The sequence below is a fragment of the Rhamphochromis longiceps genome, linkage group LG3, assembly GCF_057381845.1.
Source record: "Rhamphochromis longiceps isolate RC_006_pf linkage group LG3, R_longiceps_female_GT1.1, whole genome shotgun sequence".
In the NCBI taxonomy this organism is placed as follows: Eukaryota; Metazoa; Chordata; class Actinopteri; order Cichliformes; family Cichlidae; genus Rhamphochromis; species Rhamphochromis longiceps.
Window position 1 is genome coordinate 26,361,707 of NC_140559.1, and position 27,900 is coordinate 26,389,606.

General features: G+C 38.7%; 5 protein-coding genes across 5 annotated transcripts in view; 1 reads left to right on the plus strand and 4 right to left on the minus strand.

Annotated features, from left to right (window-relative positions):
- The window catches only part of LOC146673690 (butyrophilin subfamily 3 member A2-like), a 348,925-nt gene that overhangs the window by 87,258 nt on the left and 233,767 nt on the right, over positions 1–27,900 (plus strand). The window lies entirely within an intron of this gene.
- On the minus strand, positions 218–7,799 carry LOC146673692 (uncharacterized). The gene is made up of 7 exons (XM_085400991.1): positions 7,780–7,799; positions 7,576–7,622; positions 7,165–7,425; positions 6,838–7,083; positions 6,459–6,587; positions 6,085–6,150; positions 218–345 (listed from the first exon to the last, which is right to left on the minus strand). Exons 1-7 carry the CDS (start codon positions 7,797–7,799, stop codon positions 218–220), a joined length of 897 nt encoding a protein of 298 aa, XP_085257117.1.
- On the minus strand, positions 7,910–27,310 carry LOC146673693 (uncharacterized). The gene is made up of 4 exons (XM_085400992.1): positions 27,280–27,310; positions 9,340–9,384; positions 8,273–8,533; positions 7,910–8,196 (listed from the first exon to the last, which is right to left on the minus strand). The coding sequence occupies exons 1-4, from the start codon at positions 27,308–27,310 to the stop codon at positions 7,910–7,912; spliced, it is 624 nt and encodes a 207-aa protein (XP_085257118.1).
- LOC146673694 (cell adhesion molecule CEACAM20-like) lies at positions 17,437–21,160 on the minus strand. Its single transcript, XM_085384553.1, has 6 exons — positions 21,118–21,160; positions 20,872–20,916; positions 20,282–20,542; positions 19,954–20,199; positions 19,353–19,511; positions 17,437–17,495 (listed from the first exon to the last, which is right to left on the minus strand). Exons 1-6 carry the CDS (start codon positions 21,146–21,148, stop codon positions 17,437–17,439), a joined length of 801 nt encoding a protein of 266 aa, XP_085240679.1. The 5' UTR covers positions 21,149–21,160.
- LOC146673695 (high affinity immunoglobulin gamma Fc receptor I-like) lies at positions 22,426–27,093 on the minus strand. The gene is made up of 9 exons (XM_085384565.1): positions 27,042–27,093; positions 26,559–26,819; positions 26,232–26,477; positions 25,924–26,037; positions 25,702–25,761; positions 24,364–24,538; positions 24,132–24,226; positions 22,759–22,849; positions 22,426–22,516 (listed from the first exon to the last, which is right to left on the minus strand). The coding sequence occupies exons 1-9, from the start codon at positions 27,079–27,081 to the stop codon at positions 22,426–22,428; spliced, it is 1,173 nt and encodes a 390-aa protein (XP_085240691.1). The 5' UTR covers positions 27,082–27,093.

Below are 27,900 nucleotides of genomic sequence, written 5' to 3' on the forward strand. Positions count from 1 at the left end.
TCAATTGCTCTGGGCTCCTTTGATCAGCTCCATCACCTAGTGGGGGTGGGGGGGTCATAGTTTGGTCCCGCCTTCACTGTTGTGATTGTGACAATTACTGCCTGCTACCACGGATGGACAGAGAGTTAAATTAGCTCTCTTAAATGCAAGATCTGTATCAAATAAAACTCATGTTCTTCGGGACTTTTTTGATACTCATAAGCTGGACATCATGTTCCTAACTGAGACATGGCTGCGTGTTGGTGAAGTGGCACCCTTGCTGGAACTTTGCCCCTCCGATGCCAGCTTTTTCAGCTCCTCCAGGTTGTCTAGGAGGGGAGGCGGGGTAGCCTCTATCATCAAAGACTGTTTTAAATGCAAACAGATACAAAGTCCTGGTGTTTTTACCTCATTTGAGTCCCAACTCCTGACTTTAAGCTGTCCTGTGTTTCTAATTATAGTCATCTATCGTCCACCTAAATATAATGGCTTGTTTATTTCGAAATTTTCAGACTTCTTGACATGTTTTATCGCTCACTACGAAAGGATTCTTATAGTGGGGGACTTTAATATTCATCTGTGTTGTGAGGATAAACCCCTGGTCAAAGATTTCTTAAATGTAATTGATTCCTTAAACTTCACACAATTTGTGTCTGGGCCAACACGTAAGGGACCTTGTCTGGGGTTACGGACTGAATGTATCAATGACTGAAAATTGTGTTTTACCTATGTTAGACCACTCAGCAATTTTATTTGATATTTTAATCCCTAAATCTCCAGCTTCTGCGAGGGGAAGATTGCCCCTCAGATCATCTCGTTATATTAGCCCCGAAGCATTGCTTGGAGTTAAATTACATCTACCTGATGTGTTGGACCCTATTTATACCCAGGAGTTATGTGTAGACACCTTGACTGTGAACCTTAATAATACACTTCTTGAACTACTGGACTCTGTTGCTCCCGTAAAGAAGTCGAAATGTCAAAAAAGGAACCCTATGCCTTGGCTAAATGAGTAACTCTTGAACTTGAGAAGAAATTGTAAAAAAGCAGAGCGTTACTGGAGATCTTCCAGACTAGAAGTATTTCTCCAGGCTTGGAAGGACTCACTGTCTTCTTTTCAATCAGCGATGTCGGCAGCGAAAGCAAATTATTTCTCAAATCTTATCATGAGTCATAAACATAACTCAAAACTCCTTTTCAACACAGTGTCCCAACTTACAACAGTAAGTCAACTCTCTGCTGTTCTAATTTGACAGCTCATGACTTTCTTATGTTTTTCAGAGACAGGGCTGAAACACTTAGAAATCAGATTACTCCCTCCTCAAGCTTTACATTAGACTACTCGGCTGCTTTGCCTGTTGGTGCTGATAAACTATTTTCTGACTTCGAGGTTATTTCCCTGTATGGATTAACTAAGGTTGTAAAAGCAGCTCGATGTACAACCTGTTCTTTGGATCCTCTACTAGCCTGGGCTACAAAGGAACTGTGGTCAGCATTAGGACCCTACATTCTGTTTCTTTTAAATACTTCACTGACGACCGGAGTCTTTCCTGAATGTTTTAAATCAGCTGTGGTAGTGCCAATTTTGAAAAAGCCTGGACTGGATGTTGATATGGTCGTAAACTATAGACCTATCTCACATCTGTCTTTTTTATCTAAAATCTTTGAAAAAGTGGTTTTTAAGCAGCTCACTGAGCATTTGTCAACAAGCGTTTGAACCATTTCAGTCTGCTTTTAGACCAAATCACTCCACAGAAACAGCTTTAGTAAAAGTGGTAAATGATCTGCTGGTAAATGCAGACAACGATCGCACTTCAGTTTTATTACTGCTGGATCTAAGTGCTGCGTTTGACACTGTGGATCACTGCATTTTATTAGATAGGCTTGAACATTTTATTGGAATTACAGGAAATGTTTTATCGTGGCTGAGATCTTACTTGTCTGGGAGGTCTCAGACTGTTAGTTTTAAAAATGATCTCTCTGAGACCTGTGCAGCGAGGCATGGGGTCCCTCAGGGCTCTGTACTTGGACCATTGCTATTTTCTATGTACCTGCTGCCTCTTGGTGTTCTTTTACGTTCTTTTAATGTAACCTTTCATTGTTACGCTGATGACCTGCAGCTTTATGTTCCTTTAACCATTGGAAATTGTGCTGAAGTCTCTAAACTAGAATCTTGTCTATCTGCAATTAAGGGCTGGTTATCGGATAATTTCTTGCTCGTAAATACTGATAAAACAGAGTTGATGGTCATTGAGCCACACAAATTTCAGCACTTGTCCCAAATTTAATCTTGAGAAATGATGACAGTGTCATAAATTGTAGGGACAAGGTAAAAAACTTGGGCGTGTGGTTTGACGTGGTGCTCTCTTTCGAGTCTCATGTAAAAGAGATAACAAAGACCGCCTTTTATCATTTGAGGAACATAGCCAGAATACGTGTCCTCACGTATTGATTATTATAATGCTCTTTCTTTCTGAGATCTCTGCATTGGCTACCTTGTCAGGTTCGAGCAGATTTTAAGGTCCTGCTGCTCACCTACAAGGCTTTAAACAGACTGGCACCTTCATACGTCTCCGACCTTTTACATCTTTACGTTCCATCCCGTGCTCTCCGATCTCAGGACTCTGGCCTTCTAAAGGTTCCTAGAGCCAGAAAAAAGATAATTGGAGAGCGTGCTTTTTCTTTTCGTGCCCCGTTTCTGTGGAACACCCTCCCTCAAGATGTTAGGCAGGCATGCTCCGTGGAGGTTTTTAAAACTAAGCTGAAGACACATTTGTTCACCTTATCTAACAAGTCTTAATTCTATGGCTTTTAGTTTTTAAATTCTTACTGTTTTTAACTTGTATTGTGTCTTTTACGTGTATTGCTATGTATCACTTTTACTTGTTCCCATGTTCTAGTGGGTCCTGTTGTGGCTCTAATGTGAAAGAGGATATAATGTAATATAATATAATATAATATAATATAATAAATTTACCCTACCGCCTACTGGTGTTGGCCAGAGGGGCTGATGGCGCGATATGGCAGCCTGGCTTCTGTCAGTCTGCCCCAGGGCAGCTGTGGCTACAACCATAGCTTGTCTCCACCAGTGTGTGAATGTGAGAGTGAATGAATAGTGGCATTGTAAAGCGCTTTGGGTGCCTTGAAAAGCGCTATATAAATCCAATCCATTAATATTATTATTATTATTAAATTACTTACGAGTTTAATTTGTCAGCAACTTTCTGCCAGCCCTCTCTCCTTGCTTTTGCAGCTTTTGCAGTGTTCCCTTGCATTTTAATTAAACTCTGAAACTCCTGAAATCCCTCACTCAAGAGTTCTTGCTCTGCTGCCGAAAAATACTGAGCGCGCTCCTTCGACATTTTCGCCGACCAATCAAAGGGTTGCCGATCAATGTTTCTACTATCGATGCGTAGCTCCTGTTAAGCCACCCAGTGATCTCACATTACTTCATCCAGCTATACTAATCGTCAACAACAGGTGTGTTCGGAGAACCGTAATAGCGAGCTCAAAGTTAGCGCGATGATTTGATCTTGGATGTAGTAAGCGAGGTACGAAGAACAGACCCCAGGGCCTCTTAATTTTGTTGTTGTGTTTAGCAATTTGTTGGTGTGATTTGCACTTCAGGGCCACCGTACCCGGAGGCCCTGATGGTAAAAATAAAAACTACATTTCCGCGCGTCACTTCCGGTTTCGGGCAGGTAATGGCGGACATGCAAAAGTTCGTGCTGACGTCTATTCCAACTAGGAAGTGTTATGAACAGCTGATCGGATCGGCAAAGCGTGTTTCTGAAATATTATGTTTTTGTTCCTGCAAGCGCTTTTTATGCAGTTTTTGCAAAGCTTTATGTGGAAGGAAACTGTGACCTAGGACAAGCTGATGGCATAAGATGTAAGTACAACTCCTCCGGTTTCATATGCAAAAACAATTATTGCGCTAGCTTACGTGGTTGCAGAGCTACCTGGATTTAAAAATAGTTACGCAAAACGGAGTGTACCCGCTCTGACCGGCTCTAAAGGGTTAAGCCTTGTGTTTTCCTCTGCCTGTGTTGCGATCTTAACCTTATTCCTGTGTGTTCCATAGTGCTTAGTTTTTTGTATTTTCAGTTTAGTTTTTGTATTCTTCGTTTAGTTGGTTCTCTTTTGCCATCTAGCAATAAATCTAAGTTTGAGTTTACTTTCTGCCTCCAAGTGTCTGCACAGTAGGTCCTCCTTACACTACTCCTGCCTGCACACAGCCTTTACATGACACTTTGAGGCTATATTTTTTTAGTAACTACATGGATATTAAAAATCACCCACAAAAATTATTTTATCTGAGCTGAGCACTAAATCAGATAAAAAAAGAGAAATCACATAGAAACTGAGTAAAGCCCAGGAGACGCAATTCAAATGCCTGATGCGTAGCTTTGTTCAGAATAGGCCAAGGCTTTGGAATTAATTAAAACATCAGAAGTACAAATGCAAGCCAACACCAGAAAGCAGTGTGGCAACCTCTGCTTCAGATGGAAACTCAAACATCTCACACTTTGATCTTTCTTTTTGTTGAAAACCAAACCACAGAACAAATCCCACCGTGAGGGATAAAAAAGAAGCAGCCAGAGACACAAAATGTCTGTCCTTAAGAGTGCATGTAAACCACAATGTACTACCCCTCACTCTACATGTAAAGACACTTCATGCTTCACGCTGTGTTAGAAAATGGTTGAAGTTTGGTTTGTACTTACATTTAAAACCATTAAAAAAAGCTACCCTCATGATTATAACCCACTCTGACCTTCTGAAAATAAATTACCTTTCTTATTTTGCAGAGAACAGAATGAGAAGGGAGGTAGTAATATTATTAGACTTTATTTAGCCACTCAAAATACGACCTACTGTATTCTGTACTCACTGAGGCCAAACCCAGAGGAGCTGAGCACTGCAACCCAAGAACTAAATTAAATGATCTTCTTTGTTACCATAGAGTCACCAACACTAACTCAGCTCTTGACTTCTGCTCTGACACAGTTTAACCAAATCAATGTAGAACATCAGATCATTATCTGTGGCTTTGCTGAGCTATAGCTGTTGCTGCAGCATGAAATAAGACACCACTTTTTGCCCTAGATACTAGACCACATTTCAGTTAAAGACATGCTCAGTATCAAACTTTGCATGTGTATTTCACTGATGACCACAAACCTGGCGCATATGTTTTTGAAAAAAAAAAAAGAGAGGCGACACTTTCAGATTAGCAGTTGACCACATTCATGCACTTGAATTGTTTATGAGCAAGTGCACATGCAAGAAGGACAGCACTAATTGAACAATGCGCTTTACATTTAACTTTGAAATAACAGAGATAATGTTTTTATTAGCATTTGAACTTTATAACAATTATAGACATGAACACCAAAAACTGATGCCAATGTATTACTTACTAATCAATTACAAAAACAATATGTGTTGGGTATAATGCATTATAAAGTATTCACATTGGCATAACCACATTCGATTTTTCAGTGTTTAGTTATGTAACACAATGCTGTACTAAAATCTATTACATAAAAATTTAATTATGTGACATCAAAATATGACCTTTTACTGTGTGTTTCATTTTTTTGGCAATTTTACAGAGTAAAGAGAAAGTTACATAATAAGTATTGGGCAAATTTATTTCTCCAGAGAGTAATAAAATAACGTGTTGAATTACTTACTTAAGAAAAGTAACAGGTAATGTGTAATAGAATACTTATTTAAATAACAACTCCAACATTGCTGAAAAATTTGGGATACCTAATTTTTTTTCCTCTATTAAATGTGATTGTGTCTTCAGTCAGCTCTCTTTCTGCAACCTGTAAGATATACAGGAAAAATAGACCCCCCACCCACCTTCCCCCCAAAAAGGCAGAAAACAAAACATGTCAAAACATAATGGCAACCATTTGCTTTTGTACACATTACACACCAATAATAACTTATTTTCGTAGCTCCAAAAAAAGTATGAACATTTTAGTTATGAAACATTAGCTCTCCTATCACGACTTGTCTTTTATATTTACTACCCATCACATATTATCAAAATGGAGCACATAAGGCATCAATAATAACGAGTAGTCTCACCTTTGGGTTGAGTGTTACCCAGGCCTAACGTGTAGTAAATGGCTGTAGAATATAAAATATCTTCATCTGATGGAGAAAGACAGTCAAAGTGAGAGGAACGATATGTATACAGTAACATCATCTCAAAATCTCAGATTCTGTCTTTCTTTGACTTCCTCTTATTACTTTGTCTGGATGCGGTTGTCAAATCTCATAATTTATGATTGTATTCTGTTTCTTCTTTTCTTACAGAAGAATGCATCCTGAGACAATTATAAAGAAGATTAATTATGTAGTAGGCCTATTATTAACCCAATTTGCTGCTGCTTTGACATACATACATACATACACTTTTGAAAGTTATGCATAAAATATAATTATGTTATTTTCTTTACCTCTGTCCCAGTAACCTTCGCCAAAATAATACAGTCCCACTATCCCCACCAACAGAGCAGTCAGTAAAATGGTGGCGATAATCCATGGTGGTGCAGCAGAGAAGGAGTCTCTCCCCTCTTGGCGACTCTCTGGGTTAGTTGTGGAATTTACATTTTGAGAGTGTAAACAATGGTTAAAAAAAATACTCAAAATATGAAGTAACAGGAAAAAAAAACAAACATCCAAATCCATTAAAATCACTATTTCCAATTACACTACAATGTTCTAAATGGCCAGGGAAGGTTTAGTTATCTAAATCTACAAATAACAGTTTTACTAAAAAGAACATCAGCAGTAATCAATATGGCATATACTTATCTTAAAACATCTGTGTCTCACCTGTGACTTTCAGCCAGCTCTCTGGTGATAATCCAGCTCCTGAGATGTGACACTTGTAAAGTCCTTCATCTGACTTGGAAACTTCCTGGATGGTCATGCTTCCTGTGGAGGTTCTATGGATAAGACGTCCATTTTTGTAGAAATCAGCGGCTAAGTTGGAGGAAGTTGTTTTGTTTCTGCAGCTCAGAGTCACAGTTTCTTGCATTAACACAGGAACAGCAGGACTCTCCAGGATCACAGAACCATCTGAAACAGCATGCATTTGTTATTTATTTTATATACATTTTAAATTAAATGACTCATTAAATATTCTTTCTGCAAACGTACCAGTGACAAACATATTAATACTGTTGCTTCTTGTCCCTCCCCCAGTCTCATACCAGTACTCTCCACTGTTGTCTGTATAAACTGTTTTAATCTTGCAGGATGATCCTGTTGGTGTTCTCTCGTTAGTTATGTTACATGGTTTTATTTTCCCTTTGAATTTATGCACAACTTCACAATAAACAACTCCTTCACAGTGAAATGTTACTGTTTCGTATTTAAAGAACTGCAATCTGTTTGGAACAATATGAAGAAAAACTGCATCTGAAACAAAAAAAAGGAAACTTTAGTTTAAAGTTTTACTTCAAAAAATGCTGTTCTGTGTCCGGTGATCCACCTGACTCAAACAGGCTGTCCTCTACACAGTCATTTAAAAAAATGCTTTGCTTCGAACATTACAGCTAACAACTGTACTTTTCTGTTTCAGTGCAGCTAGCCAAGTAATGAAGAGTCCATTACTGCTAAAGAGACAGAGTGAAAATAGACAGTTTCTTAATGTAAAAGTCATTGTTGCAGCCAGGAATGAAAGTTGAAGTTGAACTGAGTTTTTGTTTTAGTGTTGCTATTTTCTTCTGAGTTATCAATTCTGTCCCTATTAGCAGCAACCGGTCGACCAACCACATGAGGTCACATTCCATACATACGGAAGATGACACTAAACATGTTTTTCGAACTTTGACTTGTCCCAGTTATTTTTTTTAATCTAGCCGACAGTGTTACATCTACTAAAAAGAACATGGGCAGTAATTCATATGGCATCTATGTATATACTATAGCTCAGTGTCTCACCTGTGACTTTCAGCCAGCTCTCTGGTGATTCTCCAACTCCTGAGATGCGACACTTGTAAAGCCCTTCATCTGACTTGGAAACTCTCTGGATGGTCATGTTTCCTGTGGAGCTACCAATTATGTGACGTCCATCTTTATAGAAATCAGCTGTGAAGTTGAAGGATGCAATTTTGTTTCTGCAGCTCAGAGTCACAGTTTCTTCCATTAACACAGGAACAGCAGGACTCTCCAGGATAACAGAACCCTCTGAAACAACAAGTATTTAATATTTATTTTATATTAACTTAAAATGATTCATTAAATATTATTTCTGCAAAAGTACCAGTGACAGAGATGTTGATGCTGTTGCTTCTCGTCCCTCCTTCAGTTTCATACCAGTACTCTCCACTGTCGTCTGTATAAGTAGTTTTAATCTTGCAGGATGATCCTGTTGGTGTTCTCTCATTTGTTTTGTTACATGATTTTATTTTCCCTTTGAATTTATGCATAACTTCACAATAATCGACTCCTTCACAGTAAAATGTCACTGCATTATATTCAAAGAACTGCAATCTGTTTGGATAAATATGAAGAGAAACTGCATCTGAAACAAAGAAAAAGGAAAACTTTAGTTTAAAGTTTTACTACTGAAACTGGTGTGTGTTATGAGTTCAAAATTGGGGATGGAGACGAGAAAAAACCACAATAACAACACTGGTCCGGCCAGGTTAAGTCAAACGATGATTTTAATAGTCACACGCGTGGGAGATGGACACTGTATGCAGACAGCCTCAGTTCTCAAAATGGTGGAGCATTGATCAAACTCTTATAGCCTCTGGTGCCTCCACCTTATCATAAAAGCCTAAACATTCACATGCTTTTCTCTCACACGGCGCCTAAGCTACGACCTTAGCTCCCCGTTTATCTACTCCTGCTGAGATGGGGCAGAAAACTCCAGCATGTTCCGTTCTCTTCTAATCAGACAAATAAGGCAATAACTTTCTGCAAACAGTATTTCTTATAACATCATAAAACAATATCATTCATCCACAATAAATCAGCAGTCTAATGTAATGCAAATCAGTTTAACTAATGCAATAGTTATCACCTTCTTCCAATTCAGGAGAATAATGCCAACTAAAACTACATAATAATTCACAACCTTTAATTAGGGGTCTAACATGGCATAAAATAATATTATAATTTTACATGTGCTAGATTTAAGCAAAGAAAGAATAAAAAGAGTAAATTAAAAAACCTGCAATTCCTGTGATGATGAACCAAGAACAGAGAGCAGAAGAGGTTCACAAAAGAACAAGTTGTGCTGTTTCCTACTTTTTTGACTAAATTTCTGTCTCCTCCGAAATCTTAAATATTTTTCACATAGATGAGCAAACAGCTGGTACTCACCAACTTTCTGACCCTGTACACCCATCAGAGTCATGATGGTCATCACTGAAGAGAGATAAAGATTTACTAAGATACATGTTGAATCCTACAGCTACTAATAAATTCATTGTCACAAAAATGCTTTTGTCTTAAAGTAAAAAGAAACAAAAACAAAGTCATATTTTTTTACAGAATTATTAACTTAGCATTTATAGTAATGTAGAAAAAAGAGAAAGTACTCACACAGTATGATGCAGAGAGCTCTGATCTCCATGTCTCCTTGCCGCAGACTGAAGACTGACATATAAAATCAGTTTTCAGAGGGCATCTATTAAAACAATTTTAATATAAATTGAATATTTTTATGACTTTAGGCAATGAAATAATATAGTTTTACAGTTTCCAAAGAAGCTCAGTTGCTTTTGTGTTAAGTCAACCCTCACTGTTTCAGTTCACTGTCAGTGGGCGGAACAAAAAACCCATTCAGACTAATGCTGTGTTTGATGCAGCTTGTAGACTGGTTCATGTTTCCTGTGCACAGTTGGGTGAACTGTGCTGAGATATGTCACAGAAGTAGTGAACATTTGAAACATCTTCCAGGGGTACTCAGCCCACTCAAGGAATTACCAAAGTCATTGAAGCTTTTTTTTTCGTCACAGGATAGTTAATATCGCTATAGATAAATAATTGCAATTCCGTTATTCACACATAGTTCAGGTTTACATGAATGTAAGTCACACTTCCATTCAGGTATACTCAGAAAATGTTTGAGAGAGTGTGATGGTAAGCCACACATGGTAAGACTCACACCAGTAGTTCGTGTCACTACTCGTCCAATATATTATTTCATTATTAAATTAGTTCATTTCTCCATCACACCTTGCAATGTTTATACGAAGTGCACACATATCAATGCTGCAAGGTTAAATTATATTTTATGTTGTATTAATACCAATTTTATTTTGTTTGACATACCTGGTGGTTTGGCTTTTTCTTACTGGTAAAGGGCTGGGGCATCTGAAGTTCTCCTGAGAGTCTCAATGGACTGAACCACATGCTTCATTGCCTGGAAGGTGTTTAGAGTTTATTTCATTGTTTTGTGTTGGTTGGTTATGTGGCAGCCATTTTGTCTTCTCTTCATGCGTTATATATTTTAGCTAAACCAGTAATAAAGTTCCCTGATATGTCAATGCAAGAGGTCAGTTTGGCTTATGTATGTTTGAGATTTGTTTGTTATTATTTTGAGTTTAGTTTATTGAGTTGACCTCTTTTATTTGTCAGTCCAAGCTTTGGATTTGTTAATCATTTTTTTCACATTTCTGGGTAAATACAAACTTTATTTTTGAACTAAACACCTGTGTGCTCTATACCGCTTTACTACTTGGTCCCCGACAGAGAGCATCTATGCATGTTGAATGAGCACCTCATCACAACAGCTAAACCATATCCTGTTATTCATTATCATTATGTCACCAAAACTCGCTGAGCATTTGACTTTTGCTTTCGCACATTTTTGACCAAACAAATGGAAAAAGGCACTTAATTTTCTTTGGCTTTATTAAATAGCTTCTGCTGCAGCATGAAACAAAACATCACTTATTATGTCTGGGTACTAGACCACAATTCAGCCAAAGACATGTTCAGTCTCAAACAGGTTTACTTCATTGCTGACCACAAACTTGGTTCTTCTGTTTTGAGAAAGTAATATGACACCTTCCGAGTAGTGGTTGACCACACTAGGTGCATTTGAAAGCTGCAGGAGCTTTTTTCTTTTAAAAGCATTCATATATGTGTACAAGGACAAAGCAAATGAAACTGAAAGCAGATGATTAAATACACATGAACTACAATAAATTATACACAAGCACATCAAATCCAGCTGCACTGCTTTTAAATTGGAACAACTGTATTTAATTAGGTTACTACATTGTTATTACATTAACCAGTCTAATCTAAAGCTCCACACTTATCTAAGGTTATGAGCTTTGGGTAGTGACTGAAAACAATAGATCAAGGATGTAACAGCTGTTGAAATGCTAGTGTTTCACCACCAAATCAAATCAAATCACTTTTATTGTCACATCACATGTGCAGGCACACTGGCACAGCACATGCGAGTGAAATTCTTGTGTGCGAGCCCCACAAGCAACAGAGATGTGCAAACACAACAACACAAACGAGCAAAATACAAGAATGGCTAATCTGAAACTAATAAATATATGTACAATATATAATAGTGTATGCATTTCTGGATGTGTATACTAAATATTTTCCTACGTGTGTGTGTGTGTGTGTGTGTGTGTGTGTGTGTGTATACACATTTTTACAAATTAAATAGTAAAAAAAAATAAAATAAAATATATAAAAATATACAGAGTTGAATATGTGCAAAACAAGTGGCATTTATATACAGTGTGTAGTGCATAATGTTGAAGTTCCAGTAGTGAAGCTGAGGTGTCTATGAAATGTTCAGCAGTCTGATGGCCTGATGGAAAAAGCTGTCTCTCAGTCTGCTGGTACGGGACCGGATGCTGCAGAACCTCCTTCCTGATGGAAGTAGTCTGAACAGTTTATGGCTGGGGTGACTGGAGTCCTTGATGATCCTCCCCGGTTTCCTCAGGCAGCGCTTCCTGTAGATGTCTTGGAGGGAGGGAAGCTCACCTCCAATTATCCGTTCAGAGCACCGCACTACTCGCTGGAGAGCTTTGCAGTTGTAGGCGGTGCTGTTGCCATACCAGGTGGTGATGCATCCAGTGAGGATGCTCTCAATGGCACAGTGATAGAAGGACCTGAGGATGCGGGGGCTCATGCCGAATCTTTTCAGTCTCCTGAGAAAGAAGAGGCGCTGCTGCGCCTTCTTCACTGTTTTGTTTATGTGTACTGACCACGTAAGATCCTCAGCCAGATGTACTCCAAGGAACCGGAAGCTGCTCACTCTCTCCACAGCAGCGCCGTTGATGGTGATGGGGGTGTGTACTTCTCTGCACCTCCGGAAGTCCACTATCAACTCCTTTGTCTTTGCGACGTTGAGGGTGAGATGGTTGTCTTGACACCAGTGGGTCAGGGCACTGACCTCCTCCCTGTAAGACGTCTCATCACCGTTGGTGATAAGACCCACCACTGTAGTGTCATCCGCAAACTTCACAATGATGTTGGAGTTGTACCAGGCAGGTACACCAGGCAGAGCTCTTGTAATGCTAATGCCATTAATGCATTTTATTTTATGTTTTTATTTTTATGTTAAACATGTTTAAAATGTTCCTATTTGTATACAGGATTAGTATACTGTTAATTTGACACATGCAAAATAATTGATTTAGGTAAGTTTAAGGTAAGGGCAGAAGTCACTTCTATTTAGAAAAAAGGTCAGAGAAGCTGCTCATGGTGGCTGTCTAGCCGTGTGATTATCAAGCTAAGGAAGAAATAATAAGTTTCCAAATACACCAGTTTGTCCACTGGTGTGTTTGTTTATATTTTCGGAATTTTATATTGTCATATGTTTTAATGTTGAAATATAATGCATTGGACATTTGTGTTCACCAGTTGTACGGTGTACCTGTGTATGTTAAGAGGATCACAGTAAAAAGCAGTAAAAATGAACTCTTGTGTCTCTCGTGTATGTGTAGAAGCCAGCATAAAGGATATATATGACGGAAATGAGCTTTCTCCGAAAGGTGGCTGGCCTCTGCCTTAGAGAGGGAGAGGTCAGACTAGAGTCAAAGCAGGTTAGGTGGTTTGGGGATGTGATAAGGATGAGGATGCCTCCTGGGTGAGGTGTTTCTGGCATTTCTCACAGACCCAGTTGGGGCAGACCCAGTACATGCTGGAGAGATTATATCTCTTGGCTAGTCTGGGAACGCCTTGGTGTTCCCCTGGACAAGCTGGAGGAGGTGGCTGGGAGGTCTGGCCTTGTCTGTTTAGAATGCTGCCACCGCGACTTTGCCCTGAGTAAGTGGAAAAAGATGGATGGAAATTTCACAACATTAACTTTTAATGAAGAAATAAATGCATGCCTTTGATGAAGATACTTCATCTGATCCAGCCCTAACTATATGCCATTGCAAAAAGGTTTAAAGTTTGAAGCTTAAAGGTTTGAAGCTTAATCTTAAAAGTAGAGATAGTGTATGTTCCACAAAAGAGGAGCCTGAAAATTGAAGGCTCTGCCGTTCCATTCTACTTTTGATTCATTAAAATAAAATAGGTCCTGCTTATTTAAGACCTTGTATGTGAGGAGCAGGATTTTGAATAAAATTCTGGATTTAACAATGAGCCAATGAAGGGAAGCCAATACAGGAGAAATATGCTCTTTCTTTCTAGTCCCTGTCAGTACTCTTGCTGCAGCATTTTGAATTAACTTGGATCAACTTATGTAAAACATTATAATAAGAGAAGCCCTCACAGTGAAAAGTTATTGGCTCATAATCAAGGAACTGTGATCTGTTTTGAAAAACACAAAAACTGCATCTGAGTCAAAATAAAGATTCACTTTATTTTTTTGTATTTTTTTTAATAACTGAAATGGGAGAGCAAACTAAATGAAATCACAGGGTAAAATAATAAATCTCAAATTGCATGAAATGATGTTCAAGCAGTTTAACTAGCCAGTACTTACCAACTCTGATCGTGTGCACAACAGGATCATCACACTCATCACTGAAAAGACAAAAAAGTGCTAAACTTTAAAGCTACTGATAAATGTATTTGTTATTTGGCATTGTGCATTTGTTATGATTCCTCGACATAAAACTTTTAAAACAACACAGTAATTTAAAAACTTTACTAACTTAAACAGATTCCTTATATTTTAGTTTTAATCTGGGAAAGAAGAAAGTACTCCGTGAGTTTGATGCAGAGGGCTCTGACCTCCATGACGTCTGGAGTATTTTACAGGGTACAGAGTAACTAGATTCCCAGAACTCAACTCTCAGGTAAGCTAATCAAACGTTTCTTTATCAGGTCTAAATCTAAATCACTGTCTAATTAGTTTCACAGATAAATCTCTAGTCTCTCAGAAGGCTCAGAACTCTAAAACTCTCTCAGCTCTCCAGTAGAATTGCAGATGCATATTAAGCAGGCTGATTCCTGAAGTATCTGGCTCAGGTGGACGTCACACTTTGCCTCTCCTAAGTGTGAAATGGATACGAAGTTACAGTACCAGCAGGAGGAGATAATATGTTTAAAAACAACAAGTCGTTACTTACTAAGGATGGTAAGAATTACATTTCAGCCATTCAATGCCAGAATATTATTAACCTAGATGTAAATGTGTTAGTAGTGTCTCTTTAAATGTTTGTTTTCATGTTGGCTTGAAATAAAATATTGTCCGTTGCTGGTACTGAAGCTTCCTTACAAAGTGTGACAACCACACAGTGGAACAGCATGTCTATTACATGATTTACCGTGATATTAAGTTGCTCAGGCAGCAGATCTGGGATGTGGAAACACATGACAATGGTGGTGTTGGCAGCATCTGATCAATCACAAAGGCAGTTTTCTTCCACACAAGAAGCATCAGAGACATAATCGGATGGTGAGGTGGAAATTGCTTAAGTTTGTTGCAGATCAAAGCAACATTAATTTTGTAGATAGAACAGGTACACTTGCTGTGTGTTCTATGTTCTAGTAGCTAAAATAGCACTAAAGTAAAAGAGACCATGCAACAGATTAGAATCAAGTATACTATAGGCTAGTATTATATTTTTCTAAATCACAAAATTAATACACAAACAAAAAACGCAGTTTTAAGTTCCTGAAGTGATTTACACCAGTAAAAACTGAACCATCTTTGTAACACAGAAACGCTCGAGGAGAACCCTGAAATCAAATCAAATCAAAATCAAATCACTTTTATTGTCACATCACATGTGCAGGCACACTGGCACAGCACATGCGAGTGAAATTCTTGTGTGCGAGCCCCACAAGCAACAGAGATGTGCAAACACAACAACACAAACGAGCAAAATACAAGAATGGCCAACCTGAAACTAATAAATATATGTACAATATATAATAGTGTATGCATTTCTGGATGTGTATACTAAATGTTTTTCTACGTGTGTGTGTGTGTGTGTGTGTGTGTGTGTATACACATTTTTACAAATTAAATAGTAAAAAATAATAAAATAAAATATATAAAAATATACAGAAGTTACACGGATAAGTCAAACTCCTCTTGTACAGGTCTCAGGACAGCTGTGTCAGCTGGAAGGTGAATGGACACACCCACTTTAGAGCAGGAATGAAAATACACTTGATAGACAAAGGCAGATCTGCACCTGGAGGACAAGGAGGGCCATAAAAAATTTGGTAGCAAATGCGACCAAATTTTTCAGTGGTGCGACTCAAAAAACTTTTTGGTTGAACCTGTGCGAGCAAATGTTCGGCTAGCAAAAAAAAAAAAAAAAATCTGCAACCTTCCCTGTGGTCAACAACAGACACACATTATGCCCCTATCGTGGACTCAACCAATCAGAGATAGTCAGGGGCGGGACCGCTCTGATTGGCCGTGGTCCAGTTGAAAGTGCAGGTGGAAGTGGGAGGTGAGTATCTTGAATAAAGCGATATCAATTCATTAAATCCTGAATCGACTTTTAAATATAACTGTGTTTTGCCAGAAACGCCAGATTCTCAGATTAAAGCTCACAAAACCATTTCAACAACAACCAAACAGCAAATGAGAGCAGGTACACGCACTCCACACAAAGACGTAAACACAGAGCGGACCGTGAGAATCAGCTTTGTCTTTCTCGGCTTTCTCACCTGACGGCCCGTAGACGGACACGCTGTCGGAGCTTAGCGGTTCTGATGCGTCCGGTCCGCGCTGTGATTACGTCTTTTTGCGCTGATTCTGAGCTGCAGGTTTTGTCTCTCCAACCAAAATTCACCGAGCCAGCAGCAAAAGAAGCAGCAAACTGCGCTTCACATTTGATCAATGTCGTCATGAATTTTGCTGTTTTGCTTCCATGACTATTAAAATCACACTTCATGCACAGCTAGCTCTCTCTCTCTCTGTACTTCAAGAACAGTTTCCCGTCTCCAATCTCTGTTTTCTGTATTATTCATTCGCTTATTACCCACCAGTCTACCGTTGTTTACAGCGCTGTGGCTGCTGTCTTTTTCTTTTTTTCACTTAAATGACCTCGGACAAGAAAGCCTATTTTTTCTGTTGTTCAATACTGAAGAAATTTAAACTTTATATGCAGAACATTGTAGAATATTTTTAAGGTTATCTGCTATAAAAAGCCAGACCAGGAAAATCTCCTTCATGTTTTTTGGTGTTTTATTCTCAGTTACTTTCACACAAAGGCATCTGCTGTGATGTTCACAATTCTGATGAAGTCAGTACTGATAAATGATCAGAATTATAATATTTCTGACTGTCTGAGGCTAAGTTGAATCGAATCGGGACTTTGAAAACCGGAATCGAATGGATTATAGAAATCAGTGATGATACCCAGCCCTATGAGCAGCCTAGGCACGACAGAAGTGGATGTAGCTGTAATAGGAAAAGAACTATTGCTAACTTTTCTGTTAGGTTAAGGCCTGATCCTTCTGAAATTCATAGCCAGTGCTCTGACACGGTGTCATTAATCTTTGAATGCTGAAAAAGCACAGTGTATCCAGAAAAACACATTATATTATATCAATTATTATAAAAAATTTTGTGTGCCTAACTTTTGTGCCGGTAAGCCTAACTTTTTAAAGTTAGGCGTACCGGTACGCCCATGGCAAAAAGTTAGTCTAGAGCCCTGCAGTGGGTCCCTTTGCATTGATGGCAGCATGTGTTCATTTCAATCCATCTCTGCCACCTGCAGTAAATCATGAACATTGCAGCATTCACTTTCGTCAGGCAGAAAAACACTACATGCTTGTTGACCCTGAGTACAATTTTGACTATGATGAAGAATAATAACCAGATGTGCATATAAGAAATAAGAAATATATCAATAATTTTTTTAGCTTTTTATTTTTTTATCATTATTCAGCACATCAGCATATTAAAGTGTTTCACCTAGAGTTATATATTTGTATTAATCATTGCACATTATTGTTGGCAACTATGGTCTATAGCAAGGCAGCCACTGCTAAAGTTTTGCAGATCCAATTCCATTATCAATATCACTTATCCATTTTCTTATCGATTCTCATTGGCTCCACTTTGACAGTCACCACCATCACTAAGCAGCATGTGGAAGACATTACATTTGCAAATGAATTACCTGCTGTATGGTTAGATGGCTGTGTATGTTGGAGGTATTTCACATCTTTTTTTTTGCGATCAGTGTTGGAGCTATTACTCAAAAAAAATGTAATATTACACATTTAAAACACTTTTCTTAAAAGCAATGTGGTGCATTAGTGAATATCTAACTTCCAGGAGAATGTAACTCAGTATACAACTTGTTAAATTGCTTTTGCATTTGTCTGTAAAATAACCTGAAACACACCATCTCATAATTACTATTTAACAATATAAACTTATAGGCTACGACACAAATCCCTATCCTAATGAGGACACAGATATGATATTTGTCTTTGGTATTTAGTTATGAACACAAAGCACAGATGAAAACCAGCACAAAGTGATCACCACAATCATTCGGTTTCAGAACCAAGAACAGGTGGAAATGGAAACTGGAGCCTGGCTGCCCATCCATTTTTTACTTGCTTAAGTTCACAGTCTGGCTGCTGGACTGGGGTAGGCATTCACTCAGCTTTAGTATCACTTTTGTTTCTTGGCTAGCTTAGCATTAGCATGCTGCCTTTATAGATTGTTGCAAAGAACCAAGTTGTGTTAACATACTGCATAATGCAGTTTTTTGTCCAGTTGTCACTTCACCATTACGCTCTTGCCCTTTTTGCAATAAAAAAGTAATAATACATATAATAGTAGTAAAAAGTGCCACTATTTTTCTCTCTGGGATATGAACTAAAATCAGCTGATTGTAGTGCAAGTGCAAGTTGAACTGATAAATGGAATCAGTAAGTAAACAAGGAAATGGACAACAAGGAAATGGACAACTCTTCTTTATTCCAATCTCTATGTAGCAGTCAGTGAGGTGACTTCATCCTTGGGAAAGATACTAATGCTTGACTTGGTCTGTGTTCATCAGAGTATGAATGTTAGATACAAAAACAGTGTTTGTGTGAATGGCTGGCAATAAAATAGAACCAGAATTATAATATTTTAATTATCCCTATGTGGTTTACAGTTGCTCCAAGACATTAACAGTAACATAGTGAACTAATTAAATATTGCAATACATTATAAAGTTTACAAAATATAGCTCTAATATATACAAATAGCTCAATTACAGACACCAAAATATTACAGAGGTTCATATTAGGCCAACGTATCACCATCATCCAGGTACATGGTTATAATACCTCAAATGTTGCTTAAATGGTAATAATTTCTTCATGAGGGGCAATTGGGAAATTGATCAGTGTTCAAAATGTCTATAACTACATTCATCAGTGAGAGGTATGAGTCTGTGCATCAATATAAATTGGATAATGAATACTTATTACCTCTCATGCATTTCCTCAATAATGACATTTTTAAAGTGTAATTGTTTTCCTTTTTGTGTTGTTTTTTTGTATTTTGCCTTTTGCAAAATGTACTGTGTTGTCTTTTTTTTAACATAGGGAGTGCGGCACTACCCACACGACCTCGACTTCACATGGTCTGGCTCTGAGGTGTCACCAACATTTAAAACATCACAGCATTTTAACAACAATAAATGTAACAATCTCTACATTTTAGTTTGATAATGAAAATTAAAGTTTGATGCAGAGACACATCACATGCACATAATTGTGCATGTCTTGCAGAGACATTATTGACCACTGCCAAAAAAAAAAAAAACCCCTATAAAAAACAGTCCTAACCACTCTGTGTCTAAGCAGTCACAGCACATGATGCATCAAATAGAGCGTGAGGTAAAGTAAAGTAATGAGGTACAGCTTTCTATTGTCTATTTGTGCTACTTGTAATCATTCACTGCTTGCAGTAACATGACATTTACATTTACATGGGACTGAACTTGAGTTAGTTTTTGCGGCTCTGAATTTCCCAGAATTAAGAAGTCCCACCACCACCAGCAGCAGAGCCACCATCACCATGGTGAACACGGTCCGTAAGACGAGGTAGATATGACAGCTGGCCTCTGAGAAGGGGTTTATCTCAGTGTCTGTGTGATGAGTTTTCAAGTGATTGACTGGAGAGATGATAGAAATTAATTAACTATATGTGGTCACCTTGGTTATTTATCTTGGATCTACATTTAATTAAATTCAAGGGCTGAGAAGTTGCCAGAGATGCAGTTCCTCCAATGTCCACTAGAGGGGAAAGTTAGTTAATCCCCATAGACTGCCAAACTGTTAAAGGCTTAACTAGGGAAGAAACCATGTCACTCGTGTGACAAAAATATAGTGAATTATTTAGTAATGAAACAGTTTTTAATCACACAAAGCAGAAGACAGGAGTGATGAGAATAGAGTTAGACTACAATTTCTGCTGATTTTGTCTGACAGAATAGAAAGTTTCTTTATAGCTGACACATTGCTCACATATTACAGTTGTAATACGACTGGCATTAAAAGGGAGAAAAAAATACCTCTTCATTGTCTCACCTGTGGTACTGAGCCAGGTCTCTGGTGATTCTCCAGCTCCTGAGATGCTGCACTTGTAATATCCTTCATCAGACTTTGAAACTCTGTGGATGGTCATGTTTTGTGTGGAGTTGGTGCTGATGTGGAGTCCATCTTTATAGAAATCAGTTGTGAAGTTGAAGGAAGTTGTCTTGTTTCTGCAGCCCAAGGTCACAGTTTCTCCCTCCATCACAGGAACAGCAGGGATCTCCAGGATCACAGAACCAGCTAAGTAACATGAGTCTGATATTTAGTTGATATTACATGTAATTAAAATGAATCACAAAATATTGTCTCACTGCAAACATACCAGTGACAGAGATGTTGATACTGTTGCTTCTGATCACTCCTTTAGTCTCTTGCCAGTACTCCCCACTGTCATCACGATAAACATTTGTGATGGTGCAGGATGATCCTGTCGGTGTTCTCTTGTTAGTTTTGGGACATGTTTTTATTTTCCCTTTGACTTTATGCATAACTTCACAATAATCGACTCCTTCACAGTAAAATGTCACTGCATCATATTCAAAGAACTGCAATCTGTTTGGATAAATATGAAGAGAAACTGCATCTAGATGAAGAAAAAGAGACAGTTTACTGATTAATTCAAAAACTTCTGGAGTTACTCTTACAATAAAACAAAATGGAAAGCATAACAGTAAATAAAATCCTCATCATAACTGGGTAATTGGCTATGAGAACTTTCCCAGTGATTAAACCCAGAATTAGGGGGAAGAACGACAAGAGATGCAGTACAGGGCCAAAAGTTGGACGCCAGCCTGTGACACTGTACTCAGAGCTAAACTGGCACATCCTTTTTTACTTCTTTTAAACTGCCTACTGCTTCGAACTAAAAAATAAAATTAATGGTCATACCAATGAGAAACAGATTATACTCACCAGCTTTCTGAGAATGTGAGCAGAGCAGGACTGCAATGATCATCACTGATAAGCCAAAAACACAGATAAAAATCAGTATATTCACTTTTAAAACTTGTTGAATCTAGCAGCTAAAAATGGTATTTGTTACATCTCTAATGTGCCACCAAAAGGGTCCTCAGTATGATAGCTTTAAATTTACAACATTTTCACATTACCAAAGTCTTTATAGTTTAGCTTTAATGCATAAATGGAGACAGTACTCACACAGTCTGATGCAGAGAGCGCTGACCTCCATGATGTCTTGCTGCAGACCAACAGACTCTCTTTCTGTGACTAATTTGAAAGAACTCTAAATAGTTTTCACAGAACCAGAGGTGAGGTTGTGGTTGGTCATCTGACACAAAGACAGCCTGATGCTGCCTTCAGTGAAACTTGTAGTTATTTAACCTTCATCTTATGCTTGGATTAGAGCAGCAATGGGTTCGTTATTCTTCTGCTTTTTTATTTAATCAAACAGTTACTCTACATTTTGTGATGAAGCCAGTTTTAAACTGAAGCTGGAAGCAGCGAAAAAGAGATCCACATAACTATTTCAAGCAATGTCAGAATTATTTGAATACATACATAAAAGTTGGTGTTTTCTGATACATATAGACGATTGTTTTAATCTTCTACTGCAGAAGATAAAAACAATACTTTATAGTGAAGACACACATTTCAGTGCAAACTTGTCATCTTATGCTGTGTTTAGCAGGAAGAGTTGTGGACCCAATATGAGGGAGTCAAAGGCTGAACTGGACTCAGAATCAGTTTTATTTGAATAATTAATTTAAGTTACATTTGTATTATATTATAACGTATTTATATTATAAGTTATAAGTTAAATTTGAATAATTTAACTGGCAGGCACTCAGAGATCCAAACAGGCAAAATATGCAGCAAGAACGAGATCGTGACACTGGATGGAGAGAGAGAAAGACCATATATGCGCAAGAGGGAATCAGGGCAGAGGGAAAACACCTGCGGAAGATGGATGGACATAATCTAACTGATGAGACAGGGGAAGCAAAACTGAACATGTGCACACAACAAAAGACTCAGAATAAAACAAATAATAAAACACAAGAAACACATGAGATGCAGTTTGTCTAAATACAGAGAACAGATGGAGGAAACAGACACAAGACCACGAAGACACAAAATGGGGGCGAGTGAGTGAGGGACAAGCAGCATGACAGAAACCGGACAGACACACAGAGACATGAATGGGAAACAGATGCAAAAACATGGTGACAAGACAGACTTTACAGTGAGGTACAACTAACTAACACAGGAGATTCTGGGGAGGCAAGACCAAGACAAACAGGACACGAAAGAGAACCGACCAAATAAACAAGTAACTAAGAACTAGAAATACACATGATTAAACTACAAGCAGAAGGAAACTAAACAATACCAAATAAATAAGAAACACATATCACCACAATAATAAACAAAGTCCAAAAACACTGGGTCATTAGAGTTCCAAAAAAAGAACAAGCAGTTTAGGGGCCTGGCCACGTAGCCAGTGGCCTACACAGAGCAGTTCGGGTCGGCCGTGCGGCCAGCAGCGCAGAGCCCTCTCATTGGGTTCTGGGACTGGCTAAACACCAGCTGTCCCCACCTGAGAAATGGGTATGGTTGGAGGGATGGGCTTGCTTCTTCCTAACGGACAGTCTCACACACAGACAGAGTTCTGGCAAGCAGAAAGGTGACAGTTTATTTAGAAAAGGGGTGAACCACAGTGCTATATATATATTTTAACAGTGAGTTGGGCAGGGGTCCAGGGGGAAGAGGAAAGGGAATCCACACACACACTTTCCTCTTCAGCACCATCACCACCACTTCTCTTCTGCACATACTCACTCCTCTTCAGCCACTGTCTCATCCAGATCTCCACTCATGCTGCCGTACACAGAAATCACAAGGGAGGGTCTGTCACAAGGTCCAGTGAAATCTATATATAGAGAGCACAGGTTAGTTCAACAGGTGAGTAAACAAAGAGCGATTTCTAAGAAAGAGGTGAGAGAACAAACACAAGTTCAACGTTCCCACAACTAACTGCTCCGTGCCAGAGAATTAAATAGTTACAGAGCACCCTGGTGTTATGGCACTGATCATTAATAGGTGGTGGCAATCAGCACAGGTGTGCGGGCCAAGAGCAAGAGCCCATAACGAGCTCCACCCAGGCAGGCAGGAGAGAGTGAGAGAGAACAACACATAAACAAAACCTGCAGCCATCACGAGCCAGCCAGAGAGGGATGGGATCATGACACTAGGAACAGGGAAAGGCGCAAGAAGTAGCTGGACACCAGCTGCCCCTGCATGAGGAACATGTACAGGTGCAGGAATGAACTGGGTTATGGCTATCCTCATCTGGGGAGCAGGTGATGGCTGGACACCAGCTGTCTCCACCCCAGGAACTAATATGAGTGCGGGAACCAGTGGACCAGTATAAGTTTACTGTAATTAATTAAAGGGAAGCACAGAGAAGCTGAGTATGTCTCATAACCATTTCTTCATCATCGCTAACACTCAGCTTATGACTTCTGCTTTCACACAGTGTGGTCAAACAAAAGTAGAAAGCCACATAATTTTCTTTGACTATATTGAACAGAAACGGCACTTATTTCTGAGTACAAGACCGCATCTAAGTTAGAGACATGCTCAGTATCAGACTTTGCATCACTGACAACAAACTTGCATTTGCATCTGTTTTGCAAAATAAAGTAATGTGACATTTTCAGATTGATGGTTGACCACAATTAGCTTTTTTTCACGTAATGGTATTTATAGAGCTGTAAACTGATAAAGCAGATGGGACACCGGAAATCACTAACAACAGTTATATAAGAAGCAAAGCACCTCCCATAGAACATCCTGAGGAACATGGTTCGAATGCCTTCTCCAAGTCCACAAAACACATGCAGACTGGTTGGGCCAACTCATGCACCCTCAAGTATCATTGAGAGCGTAAAGAGTTTGTCCAGTGTTCCACCAACCTGGACAAAAATCGCATTGCTCTTCCTGAATCAAATGTTCGAATAATGGACAGATTCTCCTTTCCAGCACCCTGGCACCTTCTAGTCCCCCTTTTTGAAGTTCTGAAGCACCCCCACCCGGTCTGCCACTTCATAGGTACTGCCCATGATCTCCATGCAACATTGCAGAGGTGTGTAAATCAAGAGAGCCCTACAACATCCATAGTCTTCAGGAACTCAGGGTGAACCTAATCCAACCTAGCAGCCCTGCCACCGAGGAGTTGTTTAACTGCTTCAGTGACCTCACTCCCTGTGATGGAGAGTTGTCACCCCTATCCCAGACACTGCTTCTCCTATGGAAGATGTGTCAGTGGGATTAAGGAGGTAATCCCACTGATAAAGTATCCCTTCCACCGCCCGAGAATATCCTCAGTCAAAGTCAGCAGCGCTCCACCCACACTTTACCGTTTCCCCTCCTGAGTTGTCTGACCAGAATCTCTTCAAGGTAGTCCGAAAGCATTTTTCCATGGCCTCTCCGAAGTCCAGCCACTCAAACCACTGCCTGAGTTGTGTTCTGCTTGGCCTAAGTGTCCCCAATATCCCCTGAATGCTGTCAAAGCTCTGATGGAGGTGGGAGTTGAAGATTGTAGGGATGGGGTCATCTCCTAGGCATTCCCAACACACCCCAGGTCTGTCCAGCTTCCTCCCCCACAGTGTGATCCACCTGATCAGCAGGTGGTGATCAGTTGACAGCTCAGTACCTCTCTTTACGCAACTTTCCAATATATGGCTGTAGATCTGATGATACGATTACAAAGTTGATCATTGACCTGAGGCCTAGGGTGTTCTGGTGCCATGTGCACTTATGGACACATGAGCATTGAGTGAGTCCCCAGGTGGATCACCCATTACGATGATTTTTTTAAATTGAGTTGCAACTTGTGGGTAAGTGTCACTAGACCCATATTCTGGACACATATTTGACAGCCTGAGCTGTAGAATATGGATCTAGAGGACAGTACATCTTTGTCTAATAGAGGAAAGCAGTAAAGCTGAGAGGTCATCACTTATATTAACAGTAATATAACGGATGATGATCTTTGGTTATCATTCACTGTGGTTATTCAATTTCATGTGAATTTTTAGGAAAATCTCTCATTCAGAGTTAGAAATGAAAATCAATACCATTTCTATCAGTCCGTTATGTTACCTGCTGCTAGCAGGACTCTGAGGTAAAAACAAACAAACAAACAACCCTTTAATGTGTGCTAAGCTATGGTATAATTTTCTGGCTCCTACTCAATACTTTGCATAAAGGAGAGAAAACATGGTTGTTCTTTATATAACACTCAACAAAGAAAATAAAAATATCCTACACGTTGAAAATTATCACTAAAATCTCCAAATTTATAAATGATTAGATATACAAACAAAAATGCAGGTAATAGCAACAAGAAAACTAATTATGATTGTCTGCTTGTCAATTTAGAGACATGTTTTATAAAATACCTTTCTTCTTCCTGTTTTTTTTTCTTATAACAGCATACATTTCTCTGACTGGATTCACAATAGTGGCCGCTGTGGAAGCTGTAAAATAACAAAAGTTATCAAAATATATGAAAACAGGCACAGACTCTTGCTTAGCTTAATAAATAGTCTATAGCCTTAGCCTATCAATAAATAAATAAATTAAAAAATAAACTCAGTATAACTTCAGTACAATATCCAAATAATCAATAAGAGCATTTCTGTTTCAAATTATATATCTTCCAGTTTCCTTCAGTTTGATGGTATAAAAACAACACTGCCACAGTGTTTGTGTTCTGACCTGTTTGATCGTTGGCTGAGCCTGAACCATTGACTGTTGTTGATGGACAGAAGAAATTTGCTGAAGGGAAAAAAAGAATAATAAAATAAACTGTATCAACATAGCCAGCGAGAAAGAAATGAACATTGTTTTCAAACATTATGCACCAACTAAACTTAACCACATAATAAACATAATCCATGTAAAAACATTTAGGTAGCAGCAATTGGTGGTTTTTTTTACCTCTCTCCCAGCAACATTTGCCAAAGTGGTACAGTCCCACCAACAACAACAGAGCACCGAATACAGTAGTGGAAATGATCCAAGGTGTGGCATCACAGGTGAAAAGTCTTGTATCTTTGTAAATGTCTGGATTAGTTGCTGAATGATTAAAAGCTAAAAAAATAAGCGGAAGATAAAATGTTAATTCAAGCTTCCTTATACTGAGATGATGTTTAAAACGTTACATATCTGGCATTAAAAGCTTCTAAAAACCTGAGGGACGGACAATCAGACAACACAACAGGAAGGTTATAAAGGCTTCAAATCACCCCTGACACTGAGCCAGCTCTCTGATGATTCTCCAACTCCCGAAATCCCACACTTGTAAAGTCCTTCATCAGACTTGGAAACTCTGTGGATTGTCACGTTTCCTGTGGAGCTATTATGGATAGGATGTCCATATTTATAGAAATCAGTTTTGAAGTTGGAAGAAGCCATCTTGTTTCTGCAGCTCAGAGTCACATTTCCTTCCTCTATTACAGGAATGGCAGGACTCTCCAGGATCACAGAGCCAACTGTATGAGACAAGTCTGTGATTCATGTGACAATAAAATAATTTAAAATTACAAAATATTGTTACCTTGTTGTAAACATACCAGTGACAGTTATGTTGATTTTGTTGCTTCTGTTCCCTCCTTCAGTCTCACACCAGTACTCTCCACCATCATCTGGATAAATATTTGAAATGGTGCAGTATGATCCTGTTGGTGTTTTCATGTTAGTTTTATTACATGATTCTATTTTCCCTTTGAATTTATGAACAACTTGACAATAAAGGACCCCATCACAGTAAAATGTTACTGATTCATATTCAAAGAACTGCAGTCTGTTTGGACTGATTCGAAAGGACACTGCATCTGAGAAAAGAACAAACGAAAAGAATCACTGATGAGCTTTACCTAAATATTGAGAAAACAACATTTCAGGAAAAAAGGAAAATGAACTGAAAATGTGCACCATAACTCTTTATATACATGATCACAAAAGAATACTTTTTTTCCTACTTTTCATATATTTGGTCCACAAAACACAAAATACTAAACAACATCCATATCAACAAGCAATTTTTTGATACTTGCCAACTTTCTGACCATGTGCACAAAGGACCACAAGAGTCATAACTGAAGAGACAAAAAAGAGATACAAATTATTGAGGCCTACAGTGCAATAATAATAACATCTCAGGATGGCACAACTAAATTAGAAAATATTTTCTGAAAGTTAAAAAAAGAAAAGTATTACATCTAAACCTCATTATTAAATTTACTAAACTATTTATAATTTAGCTCTAATGTAGAAAAAGAAAAAAGTACGTACACAGTTTGATGCACAGAGCTCTGACCTCCATGCTGTCTTGCTGCTGACTATGTGCACACTTGACAAATGTTAAGTCAGTGAGCAGGGGGTGTTTCCTGTGTGGCTTCTTTCTGCAGCTGAAGCGATGCTAAACATTTTAAAATAGTATTTGAATAAGCTACGTTACATTAAAGTTACCCGCAGTTTCAGATCACTATAAAAGGGGAGAAAACAAACTGCTGCTTTTAATACAACTTGCAGTCATTGCATATCTATCATGTCTGCCTTCTTAGTTTCATGCATCAGCATGTTAACACATGGTTTTCATTGTGACAGTAATAAACAAATCCTCATCATTTATATCACTGTTGTTATTTGTCCTCTCACCCCTACTGTCATACATATAGGGCCTTGGGGGTGGGCACCCTGAACGGAGTCCAGACGGTCTGTTTATTCAGCCTCACCTGTAGTGTCGGTGCCCACCTCTCCATTTTACCTGTTGAGGGGTTTGCCCCTGCTGTTATCCTCCTGGTCTGGGAGGCCTCTGGATTTCTGGGGCCTGAGTCCCCTCCATGCCTGCTTCATGTCCTGGAGGGCAGGACTGTGGCTCCCCACACCTACTATTAGATACTTAAAAGGAGA

Excerpts from the sequence above, each read along its gene's own strand:
- LOC146673695 (XM_085384565.1), bottom strand. The coding sequence starts at position 27,081 with ATGACTCTTGTGGTCCTTTGTGCACATGGTCAGAAAGTTG. Across the intron at positions 24,539-25,701 it reads CTCAGCCAACGATCAAACAG|GAGATGACCCCATCCCTACA; the intron begins GTCAGAACACAA and ends GGGAATGCCTAG. Across the intron at positions 22,517-22,758 it reads GAGACAGTGGCTGAAGAGGA|GTGGGGACAGCTGGTGTTTA; the intron begins GTGAGTATGTGC and ends CCCATTTCTCAG.
- LOC146673692 (XM_085400991.1), bottom strand. The coding sequence starts at position 7,799 with ATGGAATGTGACCTCATGTG. Across the intron at positions 6,588-6,837 it reads GAGCTGGCTGAAAGTCACAG|AGAGTCGCCAAGAGGGGAGA; the intron begins GTGAGACACAGA and ends CAACTAACCCAG. Across the intron at positions 346-6,084 it reads GGGTAACACTCAACCCAAAG|TCTTTGATGATAGAGGCTAC; the intron begins GTGAGACTACTC and ends CATTTAAAACAG.
- LOC146673694 (XM_085384553.1), bottom strand. The coding sequence starts at position 21,148 with ATGGAGGTCAGCGCTCTCTGCATCAGACTGT. Across the intron at positions 20,200-20,281 it reads TATCAACATCTCTGTCACTG|CTGGTTCTGTGATCCTGGAG; the intron begins GTATGTTTGCAG and ends CATGTTACTTAG. Across the intron at positions 17,496-19,352 it reads TAACTCAAGTTCAGTCCCAT|TGATGGTGGTGACTGTCAAA; the intron begins GTAAATGTAAAT and ends CATGCTGCTTAG.
- LOC146673693 (XM_085400992.1), bottom strand. The coding sequence starts at position 27,310 with ATGGAGGTCAGAGCTCTGTGCATCAAACTGT. Across the intron at positions 9,385-27,279 it reads AGCTCTGTGCATCAAACTGT|TGATGACCATCATGACTCTG; the intron begins GTACGTACTTTT and ends ATCTCTCTTCAG. Across the intron at positions 8,197-8,272 it reads CATCAACATCTCTGTCACTG|AGGGTTCTGTTATCCTGGAG; the intron begins GTACTTTTGCAG and ends TTGTTGTTTCAG.